Genomic DNA, 13,732 nt, shown 5'->3' with positions numbered 1-13,732 from the left:
TTGGAAAGAGGGAGAATTTGGGGAAAAGATAATGAAATAATGTTGAGTTTCAGATGTCTCTGGCACATCTTGTTTGAAATACCCAGAAGGCAGCAGGTGATGCAGAATTAAGAGCCCAGGAGCAAGACTTCAGGGGAAGATATAGATTTATAAATCATATACATAAAGATTATAATTATACTCACAAGAAATGACAATTAAAACTTAGATGTCATCCTACTCCGTTTTTTTTTTCAGATGAAACTCAGAGGGTCAAAGAATTGGAGTAACTTAACCAAGGTCATATATAGTTGGTATCAGAGCTCGGATTTGAACCTGTTTTCTGATTTCCAGGCCATTGTTCTTTCTGCTGTGCTCCATTGTTTCCTTTCAAATTCTTTAACCTGACATCCAAAAGGCTCTTCTCAATGTTGTGCTACTCTCCTACCCTTTTCTTATATTACTCCCTTCTTCGTGTCCTAAAAGAAACTAGACTATACTCTGTTCCTTGTTCATAGCTTATTTTCCCATCTCCATGCCTTTGCTTATATTGATATATATTCCTTATAAATTTCCTCAGCTTTGTTTTACTATTCTTTATGCTTCCCCTGCCCCCATCTTCTTGACCTATTGAAGTCCTTTTCATCTTTCAAATTACCTTGTTCAACTCAACTGCTACCTTGTTCAAGAAGACTTTCCTTGGCTAATCTTGTGAAATATGTAAGCTTTTTTTTTTATGACTCATTCACTCCTTGGGTGCTAGGCTTGGAGGTGGCTTATTCAATGAATTTCAATAACCAGTAGCTATGTAGGAATACAAAGCTTTCAATAGTCTGGTAAGCCTTTCATAAGTCTATGTCCCTAGGCCCTTTTGGCAAACAGCTATTTCTCTTCAGCCATATTAACAGACCATTGCATCCTAGGGGTTGGCAGCATTTAAATTTTTTTCATGCAGGAATTGGAAGAAATCCTGCCACTTATATTTAAAATGCTCCAGACCCAGGATAGGCCACCTTACAATAAGGTAGCAGTTAAGTTAGATTTTGAAAGTTGAGAAGGAATTCAATAGGTCAAACCCAGAGTCATACTGGCCACATATTGTACTTGGCATTGTTTCGAAAATAAATCAGAAGAATCTGGTAAAATTTCAAGTATTTCCTGAACTCAGATAATTTTTCTTGTGCTATTTAGGGCAATGTATTTCTAAATCTTTGGATCTATACATTTTAAATCCGGAAATAATCTAAGGATATTGTCCCAGAAAGTGCATGTTTCAGAATAGTTATTTTTCTCTGTGTGTGTGTGCATGTGTGTGTGTATACATATGTATGTATAGATAGATAGATAATTATTATTCAGTTGTTCTATCATATCTGACTCTTTGTGACCTCATTTGGGGTTTTCTTGGCAAAGATACTGGAGTGGTTTGCTATTTCCTTCTCCAGCTCATATAGATGAGGAAACTGAGGCAAAGGTTAAGTGACTTGCCCAGGGTCACACAGCTAGTAAGTATCTGAGGCCGGATTTGAACTCAGGACCTCCTGATTCCAGGTCTAGCACTTTTCCCACTGCATCACTTAGCTGCTTCCTATATATGTTTATATATATATAATATATTCTTCATATTAGGGCCCTGATTGGCTCAGAATGAATGTAAATAACATTTGTTTCTGTTTTGGCCAGAAACCCTGAGGGTCTTCTCCTCCCAGATCTTTTTTTTTTTTTTAAAGAAGCCATTCTTTGCCTCATTTCTTATTAAGCCTTAATCACTGAACAGGCTTTACCTTAGTCAAAGTGAGACCTGTTAAAGACCTTAGCTTGAAAAGGCCAAGATCCCCCACTGCATCCTAGATCATCTCCAATTGTCCTGATCTATATCTAGCCACTGGATCCAGATGGCTCTGGAGGTGAAAGTGAGTCTGATAACTTTGCACAGCCCTCTCTCACTTAAATCCAATTCACTTGCATGTCATGATATCACCTTCCTGATGTCATGGTCCTTTTCAAGAACAAAGGACAAATAGCAATTCTTTATGTTATCTATATATTTTTTTCAAAGAGCTTTTTCAATGGAAAAAAAGGGCACTTTAATAAAAGTAGATGTGTTTATTTAGGGAATAGAAGGAACCTGAAATCTTATTTAGTCCTATCTACTCATTTTACAAATGAGGGAACTGAGGCCTAGAAAGGTTCAATGACTTTTTCAAGGTCATACAGGCAAAAAGTGGCAGAGCCACAGTTTTGACCTAGGTCTTCAGAATTCAGACCTACTATGATGGCAGTGAAAGGAAGGGAACTGGGAAGTGTAATATGATGGCAGCATCATTGGGCTGAAGGGCTCTACCTCTGGCTTTGCCTCTAATTTGCTCTGTGACCTTGAAAAGGTCATTCCCCCTTTTTGGTTTTATCATCTGTAAAAGGAGTTAGAATAATTGATCTCAGAAATCTCCCTCACACATACCTCATGGTCTGTGATTCTGCATCATACTTATTAAATATTGCTTAGCTTTTTGTAGGTTGAACCTTTCCTCGCTAAGTATAGTGTCTGTTCTCTCTTAGGAGGGAACGTGGAAGCATTCAGCAGTATTTTGAAAGAGTTTCAGAATTCTTCATGAGTTTGATGCTTCTTTCAGTTTGGTTTTCTAAATTTGATTAATTAAATGTTTGGGATAGCCACTAGTCCTGTGATTTCATTGACAGCAGGTAGTCTCAGGGGAGGACATTCCTTCTCTCAATGCAGGTCGTCACTTTTTCTGCAAGTTATAGTCAGAGAGTTGTCTAGTTAGTTGTATCACACTCAAATAGAAATGGATTCCCATGGGCTTCATATTGACTTAGTAAGCCACAAATTGACATTATCTAGGTTTTATTGTATTTTTATTTATTTTGTTAAATTTTTCCCAATTACACTTTAATCTGGTCAGGAGGCACTCAGGAACATTGCCAGCAACCTGGTGTTTGACACCTCTGGTTGAAAGCATTTAGAAGTTAAGTGATTTTCTCAGGTTCACAAAGCCAGTTATCTGTTACAGGTGGTACTTGTACCCTGCCCAGTTCTCCTAAGATGACATTCAATAGGGATAAATATAAATTTTTATACTTGGGTTAAAAAAAATCAACTTCACAAATATAAGATGACAATAAAAGAATAAGAATAAGAAGATAATAAAAAGATGGGAGCATTGCTTTCATGGAGTTATGGGATCATTTTAAAGGAGCTCTGCAATTTTCTGAAGGGAATTTAGCCCCTTCTCTTTCTCTTGTTCAATGCTAGGCTCAAAGTGTACATCTGTACTGTCCATCACACACATGCTTACCATTTATGTGTGTATGTGTATATATCTATATTGACAGATAAGCTCTCTAGTTTGTCCACCCAAATGAATATTGCCATCAGGACAACAGATAGCCTTCATTTACTTTTCTGTGTGGATGGTCAGGCAAAATTCTTTTGAATTATTATAGGTCCCTTTCAGGAGGTTTTGTAATATTTTTAGGTCTTGATGCAATCAGCACAATGTCATCTAAATAGGATCATTTGGAGGGGGAACTTTACCATCCACAGGGAATGCCTCTTTGAAATTGATTTTCTGTTCAATCTCCTACATCACAGAAGAGAGCCCTTTTGGTGAGTATACATCTTGTTTTATTAACAAACCTGATAATCATGATCAGAGGGTCACTGCACAGGGTCATTTCTGTTATATCTTTCAAGGAATCTTTAATGATTTTAATGTATGGATGGAATGACATCTTGTCGGAAAATAGCTTTTTATGAAGTATTTTGCTCTACTGAATAAAATACTTTAAAAAAATATTCAACAATAATCCGTATCTTTCACCAATTGTGAAATATTGTGATGAGGTCGATTGCTCTATCAATTGCAAAAGCCTGCTTGTTCCCTCATCAAGGATGCCCTGAACTTGGGTATACATTACTTTCATTGATTTGTGTATAGATGGTAGAGTTCTCTTATATTATAGGTTTCTATATTTATTGATTATATATATATTTATATATATTCATTCTATAATTATTGATGTTCTCTCAGTTACCTTTTTATGGGTCTTAATGAAGTCCGATTTTTAAAAAATGTCTTTGATATTTTCTCCTCCTTCAGATGTCTTGTATACCTACTCCACATCACCCCCACAACTGTGTCACTTCTGGCATGGATCTCCTCTCTATATCCTTGGTTATGTGTCTTTTTCCATCTTTCTTATCTTCAGTGCAATTTGTACTTCCCCTATAAGCACATCTAGACTGATGTTAGAGTCTGAATATGGTGGTTCCATTGACTCTTAAAAAGTTGTTATAGATCTTGTTAAGAATTATTTTTATTTTTTCTTGTTTGTCTTTTATTTTCATATTTAAATGACCTTGGGATGACTTTGAATGCTTAGATGGATGTTTCATTAAGTTTTCTTTAAGCTCCATTGTTGGCATATGAGATGATCCTGCTCATAATTATCCACCATGTCTCTTTGTAAAATTTTACAGATGAGTTAACCTTCTAATCCACTATTGCCTTTGGAAGCTATCTTTCTCTGGCAAGTATGATAGACATTTCTTGATTAAGGTGCTTTCTGGGCTGTTTTGATCTCCTTGTTGAGCCATTTAATTTTCATTGATTAAAATTCTGAATAAAATCATCCTAATCAATGTTAAAGTCATTTCTGTTGCCCTTCTCCCTTTTTGACTATCAATTAGTTGTTTAAATAGTTCAGTATTGAGTTGTCCTAATTGTATGCCAAATCTTTTGTGGTTCTTTGACTAAATCAGTACCTGTGTATAACCTTGGGCAAGTCAATCAATCTGATTAAAGTCACAAATCAAATCAATGATAGAACCAGAACCAGAGTCGAGGTTTTCCTGACTCCAGGTTCACTTCTTTTCCCCTTATACCATAATAAGACTACAAATGAAATGCTTCTTCAATTATCATTTGGAACATATTGGCTCACTGTATTGGTGCTTTGTGTCTCTGCAGGCCACTACTACGTTTTCCTTACTTTCAGTTTGTCAATCTGTCCTGGTAGGAAGTGGAATTAGTCTGACATTTTAAAGATGGGTGGTGGTGGTAGGAGTGGGGCTTTGGCTATTGGTTACAATCTGACTTTAATACTCCATGATATATAGTAAATTATTCTGACTAGCTTTTCCCCTTAAATGTACAAGATTAGAGTACAAAGTTATGAACTTTTTTATATGAGTTGGTGCTGTACTAATAAGTTGCTGGAGAGGGGAGAAAATGTGTTGGGTATTAGCAGCACCATCTGCTAACATTTCAATTTCTTTGGCAGATCCAATGTCATCTTAATATGGTACATCTACTGTAGCTGTTCATGTACAAGACCTTGACAATTTGGCTAATGCTTTAGTAGCAGGTACAGAGATAGCATATTGCAACATAGACAGCACATAAGTAAAGTCAGATAAGACAATTTTACAGAATCTGTACATAAAAGTAGGTAGTGATTGGCTGTGCTTTTAGTAAATAGCCTACCCTTCTAGGTAGCAAATTAACTTTTTTTTGTTTGTTTGTCAATCATATGCCATTTGTGTCCTTAGTTGAAGGGTAGAAAACATCACAAACTTATTTTATTAAATTCAGCACTCTCCTGGTTTTAATCTACTGGATGACCATATACTTGGGCATTGCTCTGAACCTAGAGGGAATGAGCTGCCTTGCTTTAATCAGAGACATGGCGTGCTATAAGTGAAGTGTGGTTGGGGAGGAGCTGAGCAAAGGGAAATTCAAGCCAAACATCAGGAGAAAACTTCCTGGTCATGGGATTTAAAAAAAAAGTACAAAAGAGATTGGAATGGTAAAAGAGTGAAAGCAATCAGAATTCAATGCCTTAAATCCTTTAAAATGAGTCTAAAAAGGAGATTATAAAGGCCAGTTCCATTAACAATTTATGTTGTGCCAATGAGACATAATGGAGCCTGTCTTTTTTACCATGCAATTTTTCTTAACATTTCTACTTTCCCTGAAATATATTTCATGAAATTAGGTAAATGAATGTAGATTTTTTTTTAGGTCTCAATGTACGTATCAATCCTAAGCTGATTCTCAGGTCAGAGATATACGATCTGGAGCCAGGCTGTACTAGAAACCTTTCCAGCTGATAACCAGAGCACCTACACTACTGATATAATCTTTGAGAATCCCTTGTAGGACCTCCAGAGGATCCTTCCCCCTCCTCCCGCCCAGTCAAGTGCAGAGAGGTCTATCAGCGGAATGCTGGCTATTGTATGATGGCGTTTTTTGGTCTCAAAAAATCATGAAGACTATCTATTAAGACTTAGGAGGCATAAAGAAGCTGAAATCTGCATTTGTGGGGAGAACTCTGCCTCATTCTTTTTGAGAAATTGAGGCCATCCATCACAATCTACTGCCCTTTGCCACGTCAATATTACCTCTTACTCCTCCCCAACTTCCCCCGCCTTTTTTTTTTTTTTTTGCTACAGTATTGGAAGATAAGGCAGCCCATTTTTTCAATGTAAGTCTTTCTACTTATTCCCTCTATCCCTTCCTATGTCCTCTAGGAACTTATCTCTTCCCCACTTTAATTTTAAATCTTTCCTTATCCATTGCCTCCTTTCCTACAGCTTGCAAACACATCCTTATCTCCCCAATCTTTAGAAAACTTTTGTTTGATTCCACCATCCCCTCAAGCTATTGTACTATGCTTTTCTGCCATTTTATAGCCAAACTCCTGGGAAAAGCTGTCAGTAATTGTTGTTGGGATCTTTGACTCATTCATCAGCACCTTGTAATCTGGCTTCTGACTTCACTTAACTGAAACCAGTCTTTTCCAAACATACCAATTATCTATTAACTGCTAAACTCCATGGCCTTTTCTCAGTCTTTAACCTTATTGACCGCATATGCTGCATCATTAGACACTGTTGGCCACCCCCTTCCTTCATGATACTGTGCCCTCTTTGGAGTTTTGTGACATGTTATCTCCCGGCTCACCTCTGGTTACACTTTATTTAAGGTTTACTAAATGCTTTCATCAAAACAAATCTCTGGGTTGACAGGGCAGTTATCATTATCTCCATTTTATAGATGAGGAGACTGAGGCTCAAAGAGGTTAAATGAATCACTCCTGGTTATGTAACTAATAAGTGGCAGCGCTAGAATTCATACACAGAAGGCCGGCATCCAAGCTTAGCATTCTTTCCACTCTATCCTGCTGCATCTTGAATTTCATTTTGTTTTTGGTCTGAAGCTGTGATTTCATCAGTGTGGAGAATACCCAATCCAATTCAATCCAACAAGTAATTATTGAACACTCACTATAAGACATTGTGCTAGATGCTGGAGATACAAAGAGAGAAAACAAAAAAGCAATCCTTATCCTTAAAGACCTTACCGTATTACTGGGGGTATGCTACATAGAAACAAGCATACATATGCAGGTTAATTTATGGAGAAAGAAGCCAGCACTAACAACTAGGGGAGTAAGGCAAGACTTTCAATGGGAGATGATACATGAAGTGATCCCTAAATGAAGCCTGGGATTCTAAGGGGAGGAGAAAGGAAGGGAGTATATTCTTGGCATGGAGTCTTACAGTTGGAAGACGCCTTTGAGATCATCTAGTTAAAACCTCTCATTTTTTCAGGGTTGGAAACTGAGGCCCAGAGAAGTTAAGCAGTTTACCCATGATCACACAGGTAGTAAAGAGCAAAACTTAAATTCAAACCCAGGTCCTGACTCCAAAACTAGTGTTTCTTTCACTTTCATGATGTGTGTGACATAGCTTTTACTTTTATGTTATTAACTTATCTCGACATCCTCAGGAATGTGTGCACAAATCATACTCTATATACTCTGCCTGTCTACCCTCTCCTGCCCACAGAAAAGATATGACAGATCTGAAGTAGATTCAGAGAAATTAAACTGAGAAACGCAAAGGATTGAGTAGGGTGAGGAAGGTTCCATAACAGTACTCTAATATGTAACAGTTATGTTTTGTGCAGCAAACTTATTCTCTATAACTACTACCTGGGCATAATAAAGGACTAGGATAAAATGAGGTTTCTTCTCCATTACTCCAAACCTTAGAAAGTCATAATGGAGGGAGGTCCAGAGGGCCACTAAATTGGTATAATTGTCAGAATTCAAACTTTCCTAGGAACCATTTAAGAATCAGCCCTTCTCATCCCCTCAAGCTATCAGTCTCTCTCCTCCCTTTCTGGACCAAACTCCTAGAAAACATTGTGCATCCTGATTGCCTCTCCCTTATCTCTTCTTGATTCTTACCTAGCCCTTAGTCATTGAATGGGCATGGCCCCAGACAAACTGAGATCTGAGAAAGACCTTAATTTAGAAAGAACAAGGTCACCCACTACATCTTGGGCCATCGCCAGTCATTTTGACTTTTGTCTTGTCATTGAACTTCGATGACTCTGGAAGAGAGAGTGAGACTGATGACTTTGTTCTGTTCTGCCTCACTGAAATCCAATTTACGCACGAGTCGAGACATCACCCTTGCGATATCATTGGTCACTCGATCTAGCAATCAACAAGCATTTACGAATTTTCTCCTATAGGACAGGTACTATGCTAGGCATGAGGTCATAAGGACAAAAGTAAAACTGGTTTATTTGGAGCAACACAATAAATTTGCTCCCTTTTCTGTATCTTACAACCTTCAAATGAATGAACGATGGGATCATATCCTCCTCTAAATCTCTCTTCTGTGTTAAATATCTCCTTTTCCTTCCACCCAACCATTGTTAAATGGAATGGCTTCAAATTTCCTCACCATTCTGGAAGCCTGACTTTGGATGTGTTCTGTCTTATCAATGTCTTTTTTAAAAAGCGGTGCCCAGAATAAAACCTAATCATGGTTTATTAGAAAGGGAGCATGCTCTAAAATTGAAGGTGTTAGATTCACATTTCAGTTTTTCTATTTAATACCAATGTGACCTTGGTGCATCACTTTCTTCTCCATATAAGCCTCATTTTCCTCATGTGGAAAATGTGGGGGTGGTGATCTCCAAGGTGCTTTCTACCTCTCCATTGTATGTCCAATACTAGAGATGGTCTGATTGAGATAGAGTAACTTGAGGCTCTTTCTTATTATATAGATGCCGTTTCTACTATTAATATTAATACCTACATGATATAAATAATAAATGTTAATAATAACAAAGATAATTTTTATTATAAACATTCTAATAATTAGTGATATTAGAAATATTCTAATAACTAATGATTGTTATAAATATTATGATAATATTTATGATCCATATAATATATAATTATAAATGTTTATTGACTGACTGAATAGTTGATCCTTAATAGGCAACTAAATGAAGCTAAGGAGGGCTGAGAAAAATTTTTAACCTTAGTAAGTTGATGTCATGGAAGGCATAATATGTCTCTATAGTATGTCTTGATATCACCATAACAGACAGAGCCCTGGGGCCGATGAAAAAAGTGTAGCAGTTCTTATATTCCTATACTATACATTAGCTGAAATAGTACCTTTATTGGAGAATACCACTTCCTGGGAGAAGAGGTCCTACGTAAGTTGTTGTTGAGATTTCGAGGCTCGGGGAATTCAAACTCTTGCTCTGGCATCTTGACGCGGGCATTCTTGGCCTTTTCTAGCTTGGCTCCTTCTTCTGTGGATCCCTTTTCTCCCCACCGAACCTTAGGAAAGAACCAAAAATGGGCAAATATTGCCTTTCAGAACCTCTCACTTTGGGGATAAAGCAGCTGGCCCAGCAGATGAATGGGAACATGTCTGTCTGCTCCTTATGGAAAGAGCCATGAAATCAATCTGCTCTAGGTCTAACTCCTGTCTTTGACATTTTTGCTGCCTAGGACACCATGAACAAGTCATTTTATTTCTCTAATTCTCAATTTCCTCTTTCAAAAACAGGGAAAATAATACCAATACTATGTTTTCCATACAATAACCCCTTTGTATGGAAAACACATTGTAAATCTTTTTTTAATTTTATTTTTTATTAATTTATTTTGATTTATCAATAATCACTTCCATATGCTTTTGAGTTTAAAATTTTTCTCCCCCTTCCTCCCCACCACCCTTCCCAAAATGGCACATAATCTGATATAGGCTATACATTTACATTCCTATTAAACATATTTTCACATTAGTGATGTTGTAAGTAAAAATTAAAACCAGTAGGAGGAACAATCAGAAAGAGGAAACAAAACTCAACAGAAGAGAAAAAAATTAGCAATTCGGCTTCCATAGTTCTTTCTTTGGGTGTGGATAGCATTTTCCATCACCAGGCCTCTGGAGATGTCTTAGATCCTTGTATTGCCAGGAAGGGTTAAGTTTATCAATATTAGTCATCATGCAACGTGGCTGTTATTGTGTACAACGTTTTCTTGGTTCTGCTCACTTCACTCAGCATCAGACCATACAAGTCTTTCCAGGTTTTTCTGAATCACATTGTAAATCTTAAAGGGATATAGAGAGAAGTAATCTATAGATATAGATTATTCTGACACTTGGAGATAGCAGGAGGAACACTTGGTCAGTTGTTTCAGTCAGGTCTGACTCTTCATGACCCCATTTAAGGTTTTCTTGATAGAAATACTGGAGTGATTTGCCATTTCCTACTCCAGCTTATTTTACAGATGAGGAAACTGAGGCAAATAGGGTGAAGTGACTTGCTCGGGGTCACACAGCTAGTGTTTGAGGCTGGATTTGAACACAGGAAGATGAGTCTTCCTGACTCCAGACCTGGCTCTCTACCCACTGTGCCACCTAGTTGCCCCTTAAGAACACTAGCCCAGCGTTTTGGAGTGGTCTTGCTTTTATACTCTCCCTAAAGAAAGTCTCAGTAAAGGAAAGGAAGCTGGTGTGCTCTAATATCCAGCACCACCTGCTGCCTTCCTGCTTTACAAATCAGTTGCTCTGTCTTCCTGATTGTGGTAATACTTTGTATTCCATGCTTCTGAAATTCCTTTTGGCTTTGGGGGCTAGGAGAGGAAAAGGAAGAGGAGATCATGGGAGTGTGGAGGAGGGGAAGGTGAGAGGTTTACAATTGGTCATATGTGCATATAAAACTATACTTCCTATGGTCCCTTCCTTACAGGTTGTTACCATGTAAGTGTAAATATAGGCATCCCAAATACAGAAGTTGATAATCTGGTCCCTGGTGGAAACTGAAGAGAAGAGCCAGGCTGCCAGATCTCCTTATTCTGTCTATGTTAGAGAATAACTGTATGCACTCCTTATACTGGGGTCACCTACCAAACCACGGCCCGTGGAGCTCTAAAGGTATTAAACCTTGTAGAAATTACTGTGTTTGGGGGGGGTCTCCACACAATCTAAGCTTTCTATATCATACCCAAAACAAGTGTAGCCTGTGACTGTTTTCTGCTGCTTCATCTTTTGCCGCACTTACCTGATCATTTGATATTTTCTGAGAAATATGTCATCATGGTAGGGAGCCTGGATTCAAATCCTGCTTTTGCTTCTTACCAAATATGTGATTTTTGGGCAAGTCATTTGCCTTCTCTGAGAGGGTTGGACCAAATGATCTTCAATATCCCTAGTACCTCTATGACCTATTAGTATGATATGTCATCAGTAACTAAGTTACACTTTGATTTAATCAAATAATATTATAATCCTATGCACTAACCACTCAGGACTCCTAGGGACTTCAGAGAAAATCTAGCTAATTTTGGAGATAAAGAAACTGAGGCCCAGAGAGGCTAAATGATTTGTGTGAGGTCACACAGCTAGTTTGGTGGCAGATCTGAGATTTAGCCCTTTATTATAATAACTTCTGGTGCTCTTTTTATTATAGCAGTAATGTTGTATTATAAAACTCAGGACTTTCATCCTGAGAATTTATAGCCATACCTTTTGTAAGTATGCTTTTAGAAAATTTAATGAAAATCCAATTTACAGATCATGGAAAGTAGAGCTATGAAGGGGTCATAGAAATCCTCAAGTATCATAAGGAATTTTTAGAACCTTAAACTTCTGAGCTCCCATCCTTCTTATGTTTACTGGTAGAATCTTATGGGTCTTCCTGGAAAAGTCAACTTGTTATGAAGGAATACCTCTGTAAAATTGTATACTTACCTCCATCCTCTTAATGCCTCCAACTCCTCGACCGCCATAATAAGAAGCATCTACTGTCGGCCACTTTTTCTTAGGTAATCCATCATCTTCTTCTTCCTGCAAAAAGGTGACACTACGTGAATTTTCTGGTGTTTCATCAATGAAGTAAGGCAGCATCCCTGTGGAACAAAGTGGAGTAACAAGTCAAGGGGCAAATGCTTTATGGTATATGTGAAGTAAATTACTTAGTATGTACATCTCCATTGTCAAGTCTAATCATTTCTTTGTTTAAGTAGAGGTCTTGTGTTTTATGCCCATAAGTAAATGATAATGTACCTGAAGTTATCCAGGTAAGTTTGAATTTATCCATATATCTTGAATTTATTAAAAATGATCTTTATTGATATTGCCTTCAGTTATTTTCAGTAAAGTATGTGGTAAGGTCCTCTGCTGAGGAAGAAAAAGGGTTTAGGGTATGGTAGAGTTTGGGAGAGACTAGGGATGTATCTATAGATCCAGGAAGATGATAGGGATGATAACTGAACTCATTGGAAGCAGTAAGGCACCAAGTGAGGCAATGTAGAGAGAAAAGAGGAGACATCAGAAGAGAAAGATTTGGAGTACCAATGATGGAGGAGGAAAATGGCAGTCATTGGAGGGGGTGATACAAGTAAACCAGAGCACAACTGGTAGAGCAGTGAATTGTCCAAACATGGTAGAGAGCAGTTTGGAACAATAACCCAAAGCTGAACTTTGTATACACATTGACCTACCATTATTATTATTGTTACACAAATGCTGCAATTAGTCAATCAATCAACAACTATTAATTTATGAAATTTATTGATAATTAAATGACTATTATGTGCTAGGCATTATGCTAGGCTAGAGGGATAAAAATATAAAGAATGAAACAACCTCTACCCACAAGGAGTTTACATTTAAATGGAAGGGGGAAGGGAACTTGATACATATACATGTGTGCATCATATATAAAGTGAATAAATACACATCTACAAAATTAGTTAAATACAACACAGCTTGGGAAGAAGTGCATTAGTAGTTGGGAGACCAGGAAGATTTCATGCAGAAGATGGTGCTTGAGGTGTCTTAAGGGGAGAGAGAGGAATCTGAGGTGGGGGTTGAATCATTTCAGTTGTGTTTGGCTCTTCATGACCCCATTCAGGGTTTTCTTGACAAAGACAGTGGAGTGGTTTGTCATTTCCTTCTCCAACTCACTTTACAGATGAGGAAATTGAGGCAAATAGGGTTAAATGACTTGCCCAGAGTCACACAGCTAGTAAATTTCTGAGGCCGGATTTGAACTTAGGTCTTCCTGACTTCAGACTGGGTGCTCTATCTACTGCACCACCTAGCTGCCCACATATTCATCATAAAGGATAGCTTTTATAGGGTTTGGGGAAAGTAAGAGTTTCTATATAATTATGGTGTTGCAAAAAAAAAAAAGAAAGAAAGAAAGGAGTGCAAGAGAAATGTTTAAAAAGGTACTGAAGAAAGCAGAAGGAAGTTCAGAAGGGGATCCAATTTTCCAGGGCAGTTTTGTTACTACTATGAAATCTTAACATGTACTGTAAGAAAAACTAAACTATACATAAAAGTTCTCATATTAGATTTCATCTATATTACTTAGATATTTATATATGAACATGTTATATA

At 37.5% G+C, this 13,732-nt stretch overlaps 1 protein-coding gene across 1 annotated transcript in view; it reads right to left on the bottom strand.

Annotated features, from left to right (window-relative positions):
• The window catches only part of ANTXR1 (ANTXR cell adhesion molecule 1), a 319,441-nt gene that overhangs the window by 84,363 nt on the left and 221,346 nt on the right, over positions 1-13,732 (bottom strand). Inside the window, exons 15-16 of the mRNA XM_027865523.1 lie at positions 12,077-12,172; positions 9,487-9,654 (exon numbers count right to left, since the gene is read on the bottom strand). Coding sequence (XP_027721324.1) covers positions 9,487-9,654; positions 12,077-12,172 — 264 coding nt within the window. The remainder of the gene's footprint in view (positions 1-9,486; positions 9,655-12,076; positions 12,173-13,732) is intronic.

This window comes from Vombatus ursinus, unplaced genomic scaffold, assembly GCF_900497805.2.
Source record: "Vombatus ursinus unplaced genomic scaffold, bare-nosed wombat genome assembly UNPS02014778.1, whole genome shotgun sequence".
Lineage (NCBI taxonomy): Eukaryota > Metazoa > Chordata > Mammalia > Diprotodontia > Vombatidae > Vombatus > Vombatus ursinus.
This window is presented reverse-complemented; position numbering and strand designations above follow the sequence as displayed.